The sequence below is a fragment of the Acomys russatus genome, chromosome 12, assembly GCF_903995435.1.
Source record: "Acomys russatus chromosome 12, mAcoRus1.1, whole genome shotgun sequence".
Classification (NCBI taxonomy): Eukaryota; Metazoa; Chordata; class Mammalia; order Rodentia; family Muridae; genus Acomys; species Acomys russatus.
The window spans coordinates 41,111,358-41,129,982 of NC_067148.1; the positions used below are offsets into that span (position 1 = coordinate 41,111,358).

Here is an 18,625-nt window from a genome sequence, read left to right on the forward strand (position 1 = left end):
CATGGAATGAAATCATGATCTTTCTTTTGGGTCACTTCCCATGATGCAGTGCACTCACACATACCTTAAATCTGAGTGTTATTGCATTCTGAAATAACTGCCACTTTATGACTGTGGTTTACCTCCTAAGTATGCTGCTAGCTTTAGTGTGTCAATATTCTACCCTCCCCTACTTTAGTGCTGGGAATTGAACTCAGGACATCTGATCACACATGGTCCATGCAGGAAGCTATGGCCTGATCTCCATCTCTAGACAGGCAGGCCCAGGCTGCAGACACAGCCTACGGTGGAATGTGGTCTGTAATCGCTGGTCTTTTCTCACTCTCTGTCATCTGTCGTGTAATGTTAAGCTTCCCTGTGGTCCTCTTTGCTTTATTGGAATGTATTAACCAGATGCCCTTAGGTTTGTTTTTAGTCTGACTAGCGTCAGCTCCACCTTTTCATGTTTCTTATGGACAACTGAGACATTCCACCAACATTCTTAATCCTGTAATCACTGCTCTCTAAACTACAGTGAAGCCTGTTTGGCTGCTTGCCCTGGTCTGACTTTCAAGACCCTGCTTGTTCCTGAAGACTTAGCTGCAGGGCTAGACACGTGCATAGGCATGTGTGTGCAGACAGACAGACAGACAGACAGATACACACACACATACACACACACACACACACACACACACACACACACACACACAGAAGATAGAAGGAAGGAAGGAAACAAAGAAAAAGAAACAATATAGAGTTAAAGTGATCTTCTCTCAGGGCAGGGCCTGTTGAAATGACAAGTAACAGTGCTGGTATTGCACACTTACATTACTCTGGGGGAGGGCAGAGTGTGGTCTAGAGGGATGAGAGAGATACTGGCTTGTGATTGCACAAGTGTGTCAGGTTAGAGAGGCACCCTGCGCCCGATCCCACAGGCTACAGGGCCCAGAGTGGGGAGTCTGGCTTAGGGCTGGCGTGAGGTCTCCGACCTTAAGAGTGGGTACTCCACTGCATCATGCTCCAGGGACTTAGCTCTATAAGAACATGGCGGGGTGGTGGGGTGGTGCTGGTGTCTGGTGTCGGGGTGGGAGCTGAAGAGATGCCTCACCATTGAAGAACTCTGGTTGATTTTGTAAAGGACTGGTCCAGTTCCCAGCACCCACACGGTAGCTCACAAACACCAGTGACTCCAGTTCCAGAGAATCCAATGCCCTGTTTGAATCTCCACACGCACCAAGCACACATGTGAACTTATATATGTGCGGGCAAAACATTTATATACATAAAATAAACGTTAGAAAACAAAACAACAACACCCTCACCACACACAAAACACTAGAGGGCTGGGGACATCACCCAGCAGGAAGAGTGCTTGTCCAGCAGGCATGGAGCCCTGGACCTGGGTTCTATCTCAAGCACAACATACATGCATGTGGTGGTACAGTACTTAGAGAATGGCGTCAGGGGGACCTGGAATTCAAGGCTACCCTTGATACATAATGAGTTTGAGCCTAGCCTGGGCTACAGAGATTATCTTAACACACTCACACACTTTGGTGTTCTTCATCCATGCTATAAACAAGGCAGACATGACCAACTTTTACCATCCCCTATGGCAGAGGTCAACGCCACACAACCCCATCACTTGCACGCAATCGTGGCTGTCTTCCGGATAGCACGGTAGTGCTCTACAGCTACTGCAGAGAGTATCCACGCCCAGCTTAGGGTCCTTACTTTTTGGCTCTGTATGTAACTTTCTGTCAACCTGCCTTGTTATTTTCTTTAGTATCAATTCTTCAACTGGTGTCCCTCAGGTGCAGAACATCTACACTGAAATTCTGGATGTCACCTTGGTCTCTGCCCCTTTAAAAAATGTCATGCTAATGAATTCACCTAGCCATAGTGTTTGAGAGTGACATTTTCCTACAAGCACACCAAGCTGGTTTTCTAACTTAACATTTTTATTAGCTGTGTGGCTAAAGAGACACAGCAAAGCTGTTTTATACCAAAAAGTCTTTGCCAGTAATTAAAACTATTTTTTCTTTTAAAAAAAGTTCTATTCATATTATTGATGTCTTTTCTACTGAGATGGTCAGATGATTTATTATTTTCTAAGGACTCTTTAAAAATGGATGAACCGTTCATCAGAGATGCCGCAAGCATTTTCCTTAGTTTTTCATGACTCTAACCTCACTTATGCTGTTATTTTTAACTGCTTGAGTTTTATATAGTTAATTATACCAGTCTGTTTCTTTATGACTTCTGCCTTACGGTAACATGCTTCCAATGTTACCCCCACATTTCTGATTATTAAATATTCTAGCAATTTCTTCTGTCGGTTTGTGGTCTGATTTTTTTTCACATGTAAATATTCAATGCAAAAGGAATTTATTTTACAAGTTAAGGGAGGGTAAGGATATACCAAATTCTGCCAAAAAGTAAGCAGGCCTGCCCATCCGTTTGCTGGCTGGTGGCTGGTCCATTCTCCCTATTTTGAAAGGATGCATCAGGATGACTGACTTTTAATTTGTTTCTGAATTGGCTTCTGAATACATTATTCTAAAGTCAGCCTCTGTGGTTTGAATTTAAAAACCACATTTTATTAACTGTGAGTTTGCCCAAGTTGCTGGATCTTCATGGGATAAACTTGCATGTGCTTTGCATAGTAGCTGGCACAGAACATTTTCTCAGCAATTGAACATGCCTCTTATGGCTGCTGTCTGCCCATTCTTTCTGTAATTCTGTGGCGTCACCACCATAACGAAGTCTTTTACTAAAAACCTTTTCAGAGATTTTCCATGTATTCTTCCATAATAATATGTTTGTCGATATAAAAATTACTTTGTTTATGATCAAATTTGCATCGAGGATGGGGACTAATGGACTAAATATACTTCTATTTTATTGTGTCTTCGGGGAAATGATCTATCAAACTCTTTGTCTAATTGAAGCTTTTCTTGCCTCCACAGTGAAGTTTTACCCATGTAATTCTGGACAACTGTGTGTCTGTCAATGTGATTTCATTTTGATATTATAGCAACCTCTAGGAAGATAACCCATAATGTGGAAAAAATGTCACTTAAAGCATTTATAGCTCAGTCTGATTTAAGATCTTATTGCATTTCCTAGAGTTGTCAAGGAAATACTAACTAGTAGATGTGACAGAAGTCACCTGAGAGCTAGAGAGAGCAGCCTGGGATGTGGGGAGTCAGGAGAGAGCAGCCTGGGATGTGGGGAGTCAGGAGAGAGTAGCCTGAGATGTGGGGAGTCAGGGGAGGCCAGCCTGAGATGTAGGGAGTCGGGAGTCAGGAGAGAGCAGCCTGAGATGTGGAGAGTCAGGAGAGAGCAGCCTGGGATGTGGGGAGTCAGGAGAGAGCAGCCTGGGATGTGGGGAGACAGGAGAGAGCATCCTGAGATGTGGGGAGTCAGGGGAGGGCAGCCTGAGATGTGGGGAGACAGGAGAGAGCATCCTGAGATGTGGGGAGTCAGGAGAGGGCAGCCTGAGATGTGGGGAGTCAGGAGAGAGCAGCCTGAGATGTGGGGAGTCAGGAGAGGGCAGCCTGAGATGTGGGGAGTCAGGAGAGGGCAGCCTGAGATGTGGGGAGTCAGGAGAGAGCATCCTGAGATGTGGGGAGTCAGGAGAGAGCAGCCTGGGATGTGGAAGATATGGGAGTAAACTGCTGGAGTCAGTGGCCTGATGATGGGCAGGGAGGAAGGATGCAGAAGTACCAGGAACCAGAACTCAGAATGCTTAGAGCTGACAAGAAAAATGGCTTCACACTTTTCAGAGATGGGACAGGAGAAAGAATGAATTGATTGTGAAAGAAATCAGAAAGAATATGTGAAATGATATTCACCCTGGAAGATGTCATGTGAGTAATCCTAAGAACATAAAGGAGATGCAACACACTGGATTCATTCACATTTGAGTCTAAGGAGACGTCACTGTGGCTCACACACTTTTTACTTCTCATGCATTGCATTTCTTTACCTGTTCCGGGGTCTTGTCGGAAAAAACGATAGCTGATCCCCCTTCTTCCTCATTGGGGTAGACTGGAAATGCACCCGTTAAATTCCTGCAGAGGGAAAGGATGTGAGGTGAAAGAGAAGTGGGGTGACTCTTTCAGTAATGCCACCCTTGACAACCGGTGTAAGTTTCTGTCAGCAAGGGGTGGCTCTTCAGGGTGAGGGTCCCTGTGCCCAAGGCTGGGCAGGAGGAAACCAGCAGCCCGAGGTTTCCTGCCTCTGGGGACATGTAGCCTGAGGTGGATGGCTCTCTCTTAGATTCTAGTTTTCTTCCTCTGCCTCCCCCCCACCTCTTTGTATCAAGATGCTTGTGGTTTCAAGGACAGAAGCACAAATCATTTCTTCCTGTTTAAAACACAGGGTAAACACAGGACTTTGAAACTAAACAGAAGGGTGGAGCTGCACAAATGGCACAGCCAGCAAAGTGTCTGAAACATTCACGCGTGCTTTCGGTTTTAGGAAGTCTGGGGCCCCATGTTTGATGGGGTCCAACAAGTATTTCTGTCTGTACCCACATAATTTCTCCACAGAGAAAGCAGGCTGTGGAATTTAGTGCAAAGGATCACCAAAGGGGGATGTGGTCGTTATTTATAAGAGAAACTGAATTCGACCCAAGCCTCACACCTACTCCATGCAAAGGGAAAATAGACTGCCTGCTGAACCAGAGGCTTTTAGTACCCAAAGCAGAGAGCCCCAGGCTTAGAGGAGACGGCCATATTTAAGGTACTCTTTTCACACTTAACACTTTTCGAGGCCCTCTAAAGGTTTCTAAGCAGAAATGTGAGCTACACTACTGATATTTACCCTATTAGACGGTAAAAGTCAGAAAAATTTAAATATGTATTTTTTAGTTCATTTAAAAATAATAAATGCAATTATCAGAGAAGGAAAGTAACCATCAATTGTTCCAGCTCTGAACTACAGTAACGGGAGGCATAGCAAGCCATGCCCATGGCTGCAGCAATGGCCCAGATGTCACCGAGTAATCTACCATAGCCCTGATTCACAAGATGAAACTCATACCTGGCACTGTTTTTTTTTTTTAGGCCAACAACCCACAGATAAACAAGTCATAGGCCCTAGGGAAGAATTTACTACTATTACGCAGCTAAATGGAAATCATATAAACCGACTCCTAATGACTTATTGATACACCCAGAGATTAGTCCATCTCTCAACTACCATCAGAGGAGCTTCTAGATGGTGGTAGTGGCTAGTTTTCAGTGTGTGTGTGTGTGTGTGTGTGTGTGTGTGTGTGTGTGTGTGTGTGTGTGTGAGAGAGAGAGAGAGAGAGAGAGAGAGAGAGAGAGAGAGAGAGAGAGAGAGAGAGAGCTTATGCTTTGTGTGGGTCCCTTGGAATCCAGAGGTGTTAGATCCCCTAAAGCTGGGGTTATAGGAGGGTGGTACTGGGAATTGAACGCAGGTCCTTTGGAAGAGCAATACATATTCCTTTTTTTTTTTTTTTTGAGACAGGGTGGTTTCTCTGTGTAACCTTGGTTGTCCTGGACTTGCTTTGTAGACCAGGCTGGCCTGGAACTATCTGCCTACCTCTGTCTCCTCAAGTGCTGGGGTTACAGGCGTATGCTACCACGCCCTGCTGAGCAATACATACTCTGTTAAAAAATATTTATTTATTTATTATGTATAGTGTTTTTACTGCATGTACCCCTGCAGACCAGAAGAGGACACCAGATCTCATTATAGATGGTTGTGAGCCACCATGTGGTTGCTGGGACTTGAACTCAGGACCTTTGGAAGAAGAAGCAGTGCTCTCAACCACTGAGCCATCTCTCCAGCCCACAATATATATTCTTAACCACATACTCTTAACCTTAACTGCTGAGCCATCTCTTCAGCCTCGTGACTTAATATTTTTACCCCAATTCACATGATCTCATTTTGCGTGTTACCTTTTAATTTTAGGATGTGTCAATTTTCATAGAGTTAATATTAAAATTCCATAGTAATTTTTGTAAAATAATATTACATGTATTTATCTTAATGATTGTACTTTCCTTCTTGTAATTCAGGTCTTGTGTGCCTTGGAGCATTCTAGGCTTTGGGATGAGAGCTGAGGGTAGAGGTGCAAATAAGTCTTGCAAGAGGGAACAGCAAATGTTATTTAGGTTCCCATGGTAATTTTGGCAATAAGCAGCTGGGGCTTGACAGCTGTGACTGCAGGCAATGCCCTCCTGGACCTTCCCAGAAGGAACTGAAGACCCCAAATTACACAGTATCAGGACCCAAATTATACAGTGTCAGCCCCAAGACACTTTTGATTAACAGTGGAAAACAATGTGTCTGTCTTGAGGAATCCTAGGCCTCAGGCTCCCACCCCCCATGACACATTCTCCCCACAGTCCTGGATGCTGTGGATGGTGGAAATTTATCTTAATGATAAATCTTATTTATTTATTTACTTACTTGCTTGCTTACTTATTGTGTATACAGTGTTCTGCCTGCATGTACACCTGCAGGTCAGAAGAGGGCACCAGATCTCATTATAGATGGTTGTGAGCCACCATGTGGTTGCTGGGAATTGAACTCAGGACCTCTGGATGAGCAGTCAGTGCTCTTAACTTCTGAGCCATCTCTCCAGCCCCCAATAAGTCTTAATAGTGGAAATTGCCTTCTCCTGGACACCTGCACACATGCAGCCATAACACCCATGGAACCAGGAATCCATAAGCGAGTACCTGGGATACTTGTCTGTGGTTCTGATTAAAAACACTGAGTTTGGGGAGCTTTTAAAAAATATTTGTTTCTTTGTTTATACAGTGTTCTGCCTGCATGTACACCTGCACACCAGGTCTCATTACAGATGGCTGTGAGCCACCATGTGGGGGCTGGGAATTGAACTCAGGATCTCTGGAAGAACAGACAGTGCTCTTAACCTCTGAGCCATCTCTCCAGCCCCTGAGTTTGGGGAGCTTTTAATGATGAGCACTTGCATCTTTACAAGCTCCTACATCCAGGTACCCCACCCATCAGGGAGGCGCCACCTTCCTGTCATTTTCCTCTCTTTCTTCTTCTTCTTCTTCTTCTTCTTCTTCTTCTTCTTCTTCTTCTTCTTCTTCTTCTTCTTCTTCTTCTTCTTCTCTTCTTCTTCTTCTTCCTTCTTCATCTCCTCCTCCTCTTCTTCTTTGGTTTTTTGAGACAGGGTTTCTCTGTGTAACCCTGGCTGTCCTAGACTCACTTTGTAGACCAGGCTGGCCTTGAACTCACAGATATCCACCTGCCTCTGCCTCCCGAGTGTTGGGATTAAAGGCATGTGCCACCACCACCTGGCTCCTGTCACCTTCCTTAGACACACACTTCTGTCCCTTTGGGCTCTGGCCTCAGGAGCCACTCCTTGGGGTTCTTTCTCCCTTCAGTCTTTCATCCTTCCATCACTCCTACTTCCCCTCCCCTACTTCTTAGCTGCAGCCCTGAGAATCTTGTAGCCCTTCCTTTGGCATGCTTACTTTCCTTAGCTTTCATTCCTTGAGCTCAGCTGGGAGAACTGTCCATATCCACCGCCCCATTAAGATAGTTCTTACAGGGCCTGGAGAGATGACTCAGAAGTTAAGAGCACTGCACGCTCTTCCAAAGGTCCTGAGTTCAATTCCCAGCAACTACATGGTGGCTCATAACCATCTATAATGAGATCTGGTGCCCTCTTCCAGTGGGCAGGCATACATACAGGCATAACACAACACTGCATACTTAAAGAAATAAATCTTTAAAAAAGGATAGTTTTTAACAGGTGTAGAGTGTTGAACTGTGGCCCAGACCCTAAAGATGCTTACACTGAAATCCTAACCTCAGGATATGGGGGTCCTTGTGACTATGCTTGGTTAAGATGAGGCTCTACCTCACAGTCCCCAGAAAGAACCTGCTGAAACTCTGGGCTTCTTGCCCAGAACCCAGACAATGCATTCCCGCTGCTCAGCCACCTAGACTTAGGACATAATTACGGCAGTCGGGACCCAGCATCCTAGTATACAGCTTATGGCCTAGCATGGGGTTGCTACCTTCTAAAGGGCATTTCATTATGGTGCTGAGGTTTAGGGGCCTTGTTGCTGTGATTAGACACCATGATCACAAGCAACTTGGGGAGGGAAGGGTTTATTTTAGCTTATAGTTCCAAACCACAGTCCATCACCGAGGTAAGTAAGGGCAGGAATGTAAGCAGACAGGGACATAGGGGCCGGAACAGATTTGGAGGCCGTGGAGCAATGCTGCTTGCTTGCTTGCCTTCTCATGGTTTGCTCAGCTTGCTGTCTTAGAGCACCCAGGACTACCAGCCCAGACACAGCACCGCCCACCAGTGATCCGGGATGTCCCATATCAATTATCAATCAAGAAAATACAGCACAGGCCAATCTGGTGGGATATTTTCTAAGTTGACATTTCCTCTTCCCAAATGACTGGCTTATGTCAAGTTGACATAAAACTAGCCAGCATGTGCTGTTTTGTAGTTGGAGGACAGTGTCTTAATTCTGGAAAGGTTCTCTTGCCTCAGTTTCAAGTGCAACACATGCCCCTGGTTGCCTTCTCTCTTGCTGAGTACCTCATCTCTTCCATGGAAACAGTTGGTCACATACAGGACAGGCCTAGTCCCCATCCTCTTCTTGATGGGGACACTCTGTGGGTTCTCTTTTTTCCACACAGACCTGCCCCCAAATCCTCCTTGCTAGGTCCTTTCCCACCTCTTATCTCTGAAACTGAAGGCCCTGTCCACCCTCACACACTGCCATCTTACCCAGTTTCCTAGTTTGACTCAGCACATGTGTGCTCAGCTCTTTGATGCTGACTCTGGTTTTCACTTCTCCCTGGCTCTCACCTCTCCCTGGCCTGGATCCAGATCCAGTTGTCCATAAAAACACCCAGAAGCGCAGAGGCTCTGCCAATCAAGCCTTTTTGCCACTCTGACACCCAAATTCTTCCTCTTCTTCCTATTGCAGAGGATGGAGACTGTGTTCTGGTCCCTCCAGGGGTGCTTCATGGAGCACTGGAGCCATTTCCAGGTGTCCTTTCCCATGGTTCCACCTTCCTAGCATGCCTTGAGGGTGACTGGCAAACATCACTGGGCTCAGGCCACTGCCACCAAGTAGTTGCTTATATCATGATCTGGTCTCTTACTGTGCTGTGGCCCTACCCTAGGAGGTGGTGAGGGACCCTTTTAAAACATGAGTTATACCATATCATGTATTTGCTCAAAGGTCACCAATTCTTTCAAAACAAAACTTTTGCCTATCTCCTTAGGTGAAGCTTTGTTCCAGCTCACTTGGGAGAACTGACACCAGCGCCCCTTTTATTCTTAAGGCTGAACTGCTTTGGGCCTTAGGTTACTTGGTTTCTTTGATGACTCTTGCCCCATGTGACACTGCAACCAGACTCCCTCACTCTGTCTCCTCTATCTTTTCCTGCATGTCAAGTTCTGGCCACCCTGGCTGCAGTCTGGGTCCCGTTCTCTTGATTAGAAAAATGGACCAAGTGGCGGATGGATTCCTTTCCTTGTTTTAAATCTGCTCAGACAGATTTAAACCACACTGTATGACATAAGCTGACCAAATATAACACTTTTGCTCTCATTTTACAACCAAAGAACTGGTAGGGGCACATATCTGTAGAATGAAAAAGGGGGAACATCAAATTGTTTTTTTTGGGGGGGGGTTGACAACCTGGGCCTTTCCCTGCAGTCTGGAGGATTAGTATAATAGAATCAGGACTCTTTTCTATTGAAAGTGAACCTTGAGGCATAATTTTCTGCACAGCTCCAAGATGTTCAATATACCGAGATTGTGCATAATTACTAAAATTACAGCTTTCTTTCAACTATGAACCCAAAGCCTTGATTATCTTTAAACTTGCACCATCTTGCTGACATACAGCGGGTAGCATGCAAGAATGCCGTTCTAGAATTCTGCCTCCTCGCCACCTCCCCTCCCATTTCCATTTACCCTCAAATTGCTGCCACAGGCACAGTCAGAGGAGGTCTTCAAGTGGGCACTGGACCCACCAGGTGGTTCGAGCAGAAAGCTTCAAGTGAAACAGCCAAAGCCATGTGTGTGAGAACTACCAGCTCACCCTTGTCTATAGAGGGAAGCAGGGGTGGAGAGGGGAGGGGTGTGGAGAGACAATGGGGAGGCAGCTGTCAGGGAACAGAAAGCTCAAAAATGGATGCTGTCTTGGTAAAGCAAATCTTCAGAAATTAGGACCTATTTGTCAACACTTAGTCACCTACAAGCAAACGCAGGTATTTCATAGGGATGAGTTTTTCTAAGTAAAGCTTTTCAGCTTTGAGGGGTATTTATTTCACGTGCATGTTCATGTGTGTGCCTGTGTGTACTCACACACGTGGAGGCCAGAGGACGACTGTAGTGTTGCAACAGTGTCCTGGAACTCACCAGGTAGGAAGACTGGTCAGGGAGCCCCCGAGGTCTCTCTGTCTGCCTTTGCCATTTGGCTTGCTTATGACATGGGTTTGGGTGGCCAGTCTCTAGTCCCAGAGCTTGCAAGGGGCAAATGCCACATTGAGGGAGTTACCTGCCCCGCCTATACTATTTAACTTCTATCAAGACAAATATTAACTTCCAAAAAGAAAACTTTTAATTATTCCTTAATGGGATTCCTGAAATGTATTGAGAAAATGAAAACATGACATTACAGAGATTGTTTAATATTTTTAACAGGAGGAACGTCACCTCCTGTCACTGAGTCCAAATCACCTCTAGAATGCTGACAAGCAAAATCCAGAAGCCAAGCGAGCCACACCACGCATGCGGCAGCCTGGCACGCCCATCCCCGCTGGAAGCCAGACTCTAGCTGTCTGAGCTGTGATGCCTCGAAGCTCCACTGGGCTGGGAAAGGCTCAGCGAGTAAGTAGATTTTGACATTGCCTTTTCTTCTCCTAGGATTAATCCCAGGGCTTGACTCTCAATGCTTTGACCTCTACTACTCCAGCTCCACTCCCTGCTCCATTGCAGGTGTGGTAGTGTCTGAGTCTCAGACAAGAGCCCCTGGCCAGACACCACGGAGGCCTGTTCTGCCCGCAGGCTTGTCCATGTCTCTCTTCCCTTACCATGCATCACTGTGTAGCACTTGCCTGGCTTCTGGGAGACTCAGGACAGTAAATGATCGGTGCCCTGTCCTTCTGTGCATGTAAGAACGCTGCCCTGTACCTTTCAGCCCCAAGGTAGAGGCTCCATTGGGGACATCAGGAGATGCTCTGTACCTGTGTCTTCAGGGCCTGGAGGCAGAAGCCAGCCTGTCCTGCCCTACCCTGCCAGACTCACTCAGTTCACCTCAGCCACTTCCGGTCACAGCCTGGTGGCGGGGGGGGGGGGGGGGGGGGGGGGGGGGCAGGGGCATTTCTGCTAATCACACCAGTCTGTTCCACAATATCCGATGCTCTGTGCAAGAAACGCTTTCCAGAAGTCAAGTTCTCACGACTTATAAGTGGAGAAAACAGAGCCATTCTGAACAGTCGCCACAGTCCTCCTCCCACGGAGTGTTTGCAGGATGCTGGAAAGGCACAGGGCATCCGTCAGTTCCTGAAATGATGATGCAGCTCCCAGCAGGAAAGACCTGGCAATCATCACGGCATTGTTTTTGCTTAAGAGCAAAGGGGACGCAGGAGATCCCTCGTGCCTGTGTCTTCCGAGCCTGGAGACAGGTGAAGAAGGCTGGAGCAAGGCTGTGGAGCTCTTGAGGCCACTTGCCTGTTGCTCTTTCTAACACAGCAAATAGGAGCGGTGTGTCAAATTAATTAAACCGCAGAGCAAAACACGTCACAATCAAAGCAAGTGTCGTCCTCGCTTGCTTTCTTTCCTTTCTTAGAGTCTTATTACTAGGCAGACCTCATGCTTTTTGCAGTGGGCTTTTCCAATTTTATTTTAAAATACTTATGCTTTCGTGGTTTCTCTTTCAGGACATTAAATTCTCTGTTTCTGTTACCAGTCAACTCTAACAATGTACTTACTGTAACTGTATTTTTCTTCTCTGGCTCCATTTTAAAAATGCATTTTTCAGAAATTACTTGTTCCATTAATGCCTGTCAGCTCCGGGGCTGCCCTCTTAGCCCACTGAACCAGGCATGTGCCTTCTTATTAGCACTAAGCAGTTACCTTATTTTTCTTTGTAATGTACTTTAGAATACATAGCCATTTGTTCTTCCCCCATTGTTCTTAGCTTCTTATTTTAATCCTAATGACTTTAATAATTATATTTCACATTCAACAAATAATCCTGTTGGGATTTTTAATTGAAACTGTGTTTTCCCTGTACGTCTCCTGGGGCCGATCCATCGTCTTCCTGTTTGGGCAGGAGCGGAGCCCATCGCTCCATCTATCCCAGCAACTGTTTTGTTTCTTCTGACCGTCGTGCATGGCTGTCATCTTACACAGCTCTGCTGCTTCCCTGGCATCAACACCTAACACAGTTTCCCACTTTCCACAGGATATTTATTCTTGTTACTTTCCCGTTGTACTGTCTTGGTTATCGGTACTCACTCACGTCGTAGCACCGGCTATGTGCAGGTGGTGACAAAGGCTGTGCCCCTCGCCTGTGAGGCATGGCTCCACTGAGGATGCAGAATCTTTGATTCACTCATCCATGCTGCATCTGTTAACTCACAATAGGCTCACTGAGCATGTGTGGTGTGCTAGACAGTGTCTGTGGCCTTGAGAAAAGTCAGCAGGTGGAAGATACAACAGTCTCTCTATACCCAACTTACATCTTGTCCTGCTTAAAGTAAATGTCCCTACAATGTGTGCCTTTTCTCCCGGGTCTTAGATTTTCAGGTGAGAAGCAGACATTTAACTTGATCAAAGGTTTTCTCTGCAGAAGCAGAAGTAATCATGGGCTTCATGATTAATACCCAACTTTCCTAGCATGTAAGGATGAACACTAGCATTTTAATTGTGCGTCTCTTGGAAAGGCCAAAGTGCTTTTAGAATAACTAAATGACTCACAGACATTCTGAACGTACAAACAAGTAGGAAGTGAGCAATCACAACAAAACAGGATGGCACAGATGCCATGGAAGCCCATTCAGTCCTGTACAGTAAGAAACACAACATGAGCCCAGCCCACCCACTACCCCTTCACCATTGCCTGGACAATGAAAAGCAAAACACTAGGGACGATTCTGAGAGCAGAAAAGGGTGGGCAGAGTCTCCTGAGCTAGGGTTCCTATGAAGGAGGGGAAACCACATAGTCTCTGACAAAGGGGTGTCCCTGGGTGCCTGAGAGCCCAGGATACAGTCTCACAACAGCACAGTATGTCACACTTGCCTCCAGGGCCTTTGTCAGAATGCTATGGCTGTGTGTGTACATGTGTGAGTGTATATGTATGTGTGAGTTTACATGTGTGTGTAAGCACGTGTGTATGTGTGTGCATATGTATGTACATATTTGTGCATGTGTGAGTGTGTATGTCTATGTGTGTGCATGTGTATGAATGTGTGTGTGTGTGTGTGTGTGTGTGTGTGTGTGTGTGTGTGTGTGTGTGTATTTGGGATTGAACCCAGGGCCATGGCTGTGTGTACATTAGGACACACGTCTCCATGACTGAGCTACATCCTCAACTTTAAAATGTTTTGTTTGTGTTTGTGTTTGTTTGTGTTTTTAAATTTTGAGAGCAGGTCTTGCTAAATTGCTTAGGTTGGCCTTGAACTCACCCTTTAGCCTAGACAAGTCTTGAATTTCAGGTCATCTGGTTTTACACTGATCCCTCCCCCACAAGTTCCTGGGATTACAGATCTGTGCCACCAGTTCCCTCTCTGCTTTAGCTATAGCTACAGGATGGCGCTAGGACCAGGTGTGGTGACACAGGTACACTACAGCACCAAGGATGCTGAGGCAGGCAAGCACACTGCCCATGGAGATGCCAATAAACTGAGCTTAAAATAAAGTTTCACACCAAATCAGGGAGTAGTTGGGAGAACAGATGCATGATAAACAAGATTTGACTGGAAAGGAGGGAAGCTGTGTGGTAGCTGCCACTGACTACTCCTGTGATGGGGCAAAGTAGGAAATCCCCTTGGAGTGGCCTGTGAGATGGCTCAGCAGGTAATTCCCCTAACTGCTGGCCCCAGCCAAGCCCGACAGTTTGGGTTCGACACATGGAAAGGGGTAGGGAGAGAACTTACTCCACAAAGCCGTCCTCTGACTTGTATCCATGTGCACACATGCAAATAATAACAATAAATTAAGTTTAAAAATCTCCACTGGGACCGGGGCATTTCCATCTTTGCAAAACCTTAGGTTTGTTGTTTTAAAAATAGAACCTTGTGCCCCACTAGGCAATTTTTGTATTTCCTCTGGCGTCTGGAAATTCTACAATTTACATGTGATAAATGATGGGGGCAATGTTAACTTCTTATAAAATTTATTCAGTGACTAATGTCGTCTTTCTCACTAAAAATATGATGGACATTGAGTGCCCTTTTCCTGTTCTTTTATCTGAGTAATCTGAGGAAAAACACTCTGGCCTCGTAGTTTTCTGTTCACAAACAGGAGGTGTGGCACACTTGGTAAAGTTAGGGCCTATTAAAAATTTATGGATATTGTCAAAAATTCTCATACAAATGTGCAAATGGCCAGTCTGGAGTTCACAGTGATTTAGAAAGCAGAACTCCTATGCATGATAAATTTCCCCCTGAGGCCCGACACCAAGCTTCGACGGGTCTCACCGTCTCAGACGCACAGGACAGAGATTTATCTGTGTTTCATCAACTATGAAAAATATATGGATGGAGGGGTTTCCGGCCAGTCCCCCCCCCCCCCAGTCAGTCAGCCACCTCCATTAATGTCAGCAGTCCCATAAATTTCTCCTGAGTTCTAAAGTAAGCAGCTTATGCCACTGCACAGAAGCCTCCAAAGGTGTCACTTGCTGCCTATAAATTCACAGGCACTCAATAAAGGCGATGCGTTACACATGGGCTTGATTACATGGCCTCTCTGGGACACCAAGTGGACCTGTACTCAGAGGAGACCAAGAGAGCCCCCTGCACCAGCCTCTTGATCCCACAGTGCTCTTAGGAAAATCGATCTGTTCATAGGCGGCTTGCTTATTAGTGGATGCTTTTAGCTGGTACCAGTCAGGATCGAGGCTTCCTTCTTGGGTCAAGAGTTTCACCTTCGATTCTGCTCCTGTTTGAATGTGACAAGTCTCCCCCAACCCTGTACAAGCCACCCTGCCCTCCCCCTTACAATTTAACAGAAAGAAACAATACATTGGGGATGACATGAGAACCTATGTTGATTTGCTCCTCTTTTAAGAAAGGGACAAGCAAGTCTTATTTTTGCTTTCCTGTTCCAAATGCCATGTATGTAGAATTCATACTCAGGACAGAGCCAACCCTGTCGGGATGAAAGTAAAGTCTTTCTTTGTTGTCATCCATTCCCTTTAAGACAATGGCTCAAACGCAGCCAGAGTCTTCCACGCCCCTTCCTGATCAGAAGGACCTTTGCCTGCCCTGTCCCTTTTCAACCCTCTGTCCTTGTCTGATCAAGTGGACAGTGGGTGTCACTGTATTTATAAAACATGAAGGTGTGTGGCTGTTTCTGCCCAAACAGTGTTTATACACGGAGCGTGGAAATGAAGCACTTCTGTCTGTTCAGAACTGGCAGGCCCTGACTGCAAAAGCCCATCCTGTGTCCTGTCACTGCAGCGTTCAGTTTCTTCAAGGTGGTGGCCTTACTGCCATCCCACTTCCTGTGACCTGCAGGAGAAATACTTGGGTGTGAGATCTCCCACATTGAAGCCTAAGACTGGATTTCACTTTTCTGGAGGTAGAAGATACGTAAAGGGCGGTGGTAACTGCAGCTGTTGGCTGCCATGCTTCTGAGGGACCACCATCCTGGGGAAGACAGATCTGTCCTCGCAGTCTGTGGGGTACACTGAGAGAGCAAAGGGCCCAAGGCTATTGCCTGGACCTGTTTAGGTCTAGACAAAGGAAACTAGCCTACTGCATTTGCTGATGAGCCTGGAGTCTGTCTGTCATCTAGCCCTTCTATCTGGATCGAGGACCATAAGAACCCCTAGGTGCTGGGTGCTCTTAACTTTATTTATTATGACGAGCCACATCAAAACACGTGACGTCACCATGGGCTGTGCACCTGTCCCGCAGGCCTCAGTGAGTACTGTCTGGATGTTGACTTCTCGCCCACCCCTTGCCATGTCCCCTGTTCAAGCTCATATATTTTCCATGAATGCAACGGCAGGGAGGAGGACAATTCGCCTTCTGACTCGAATAACCCACATGTACATTTGCATCTGACTGCAGCTGCTTTTGAGAATTCACCGAATATGTAATTACATAAGGAATTCACAATGATGAGGCCTGGACCCCTCTCTCCATGTGTGACCATCCCCCCTGGCTTCCTCAAACTCCTGTTTCGTTTTGAATGTAACTCAGGATCCTTGCAGAAACTATAGAAAGCAAGAAAGAAGAAACAAATACAGAAGAAAATATAGAAAGCACAAAAGAAGAAACAAACATAGCTAGATTCCAAACACCCAGACAGCATCTGATAGGAGCGGGCTGGTGGCTTCTTCTGATGTCATTGAAAGCTCTCAGAGGGAAGCTCTGCTCTTTCCCCGGAGACCACCCTGGATCTACACAATGCCTGAACTTCTCAAGGTCTCTCCCTCCATCTCTGTTCTCCATCGCTAGTCACTAGGTGAACTTGTAGCCAAGTTGCCTAACTTCCACAAGTCCGCAAGGTCTCATGTGAAACTCATGGGGCGAGCCACAGCCAGCTTCCTCTGCTCCTTGTCTTTTCTCCTTACCCTTTTCCTTCCCTCTCTTGGTGTCTCTCTCTTTTTAACTACCTCGCGTGAAGACATGATGCTGCTGAGGGAAGAGGGGGAGTTAGGAGTCAGTAAAGCCCTGGGCTCCCAGGTGACGCCAATGAGCCCGACGGCTGTGGGCCCTATGGTGGTTTGAACATGAAATATTCCCCACTGGCTTATGTAGTTGAAGACTCGGGTCCCACCTGTGGTGCCACCTTTGGAAGGCTTTAGAATCCTCATGGGAGAAAGTAGTCACTGAGTGTGGTCCCCAAGGTTTGATAGTCGGCCTTACTTCCTGTCTGTTCTCTACTTCCTGACCGCAAACTCCCTTACTCTCCCACTCCCATGCCTTCACTATCATGGCTGACTGTGTTTCCCCTTAAATTGAAAGTCAGAATAAGCCCTTTCTCCTTTAGGTTGCTTCTTGCCAGCCAGCAAATTTCTGTTACTGCCGCTCACAGGGCCAGAGAATGTTAATGCGGCATTGACATGTTGGTTCTAGAGTTCCCAATGCATGATGGGAGTGACAAGACACGGCCCTGCACCCAAGGTCTTCCAGCCTTAAAAATGCCAAAGTTTAACACACAGAACTGTGCACCATGGTGGGGGTGGGCAGACTTAACTTCATTTAAATTGCACTTTAACTTAAAAACACTAATGAAAGGAATAACAGAAGTAGAAAAAAAAATACATGTATCTGCCAGCCATCCCTTTGTACAAATGGTGGTGATTATTTCCCAGTCTTTTGTGGCTTAGAGTTGAAGAGACGCAGCCAGGGGCTTTGCTACTAGAGCCCTTGAGAGGAGGAGATGCCGGTGTGATGGCTAATATTGGCTGTCAGTGTGACAGGAACTAGAATCTTCTGGGAGACCAGCATCTTGGCATGTCTGTAAGGGAGTTTCAGGTTAACTGAGGCTCACCCTCAAGGGCCGTAGATCCTAAGCTGAATGAAAGGGATGAAGTGAGCCGAGCACCAGTTGCCTCCCAACTGTAGGCGCAATGTGACTACCTTTTGCTAGGCATCTTGTCACCGCTAGGGAGAAAATAAGTGATGTACTGGGTGTGAGGGAGCAAAGCTGCGAGAGAATTCCAGCCAAGAACCCAGAGAAAGCCCTTGGAGGTTTCCAGTGCGTGTTAGGTGTGATTCAGGAATGACTTAGCACTCAAAACATAGATGTCCCCAGTCTCTACATTCCTAATGTCAATTTCGTGGGTGGTCTACTGTTATTATGGATAGGGGTGGCTTGCTACTCGCCTGTCCTATGTAAAGAGCTGAAAGTGGCGGTAGAAAAATTAAAAGGAGAGTAGCAGCTGGGAGGATGCTGCCGCCTGCTTCAACTGCTGTGTGGGCTAATTGTGATAGTTGTGTAAGGTGCATAAGTGAAGTAATGTGGAAGACTAAAGAGCTAATTAGATAGATAGATGCTTATTAGGGGATGGTTATGAGCACCTGGCACAGACCCCTTCCTAGCGGAGCAGGAGGCAGGCAGGTTCATCTGAAGGAGCAAACAGTTAGGACATGACTAGTGGGAGCTGAGTTGGACCCAAGGCTCTGGTGATCCAGGTGGGGAGCACAGGCTTCCATTCCCTCAGGCCAGTGTCAAAGCCAAAGTTTTGCTGCCCACTGGAGATAGCAGCACAGTCAGCAAATTGGTTTCCAGCCGAACGCTTGCAGGGCCGGAGCATGGCAACTTCTCGTTGACAGGTTGGTTCTAGAGTTCACAATGCATGATGGGAGGGACAAGACAGGGCACTGCATCCATAGTCTCCCAGCCTTAAAAATGCCAAAGCTTAACACACAGAATTGTGCACAATGGTGGGGAGTGGGAAGCA

The 18,625-nt window shown here is 46.4% G+C and overlaps 1 protein-coding gene across 1 annotated transcript in view; it reads right to left on the reverse strand.

Annotated features, from left to right (window-relative positions):
* Positions 1–18,625, reverse strand: part of Iqca1 (IQ motif containing with AAA domain 1) — a 112,741-nt gene that overhangs the window by 62,787 nt on the left and 31,329 nt on the right. The window contains exon 7 of the mRNA XM_051154319.1: positions 3,974–4,058. Coding sequence (XP_051010276.1) covers positions 3,974–4,058 — 85 coding nt within the window. The remainder of the gene's footprint in view (positions 1–3,973; positions 4,059–18,625) is intronic.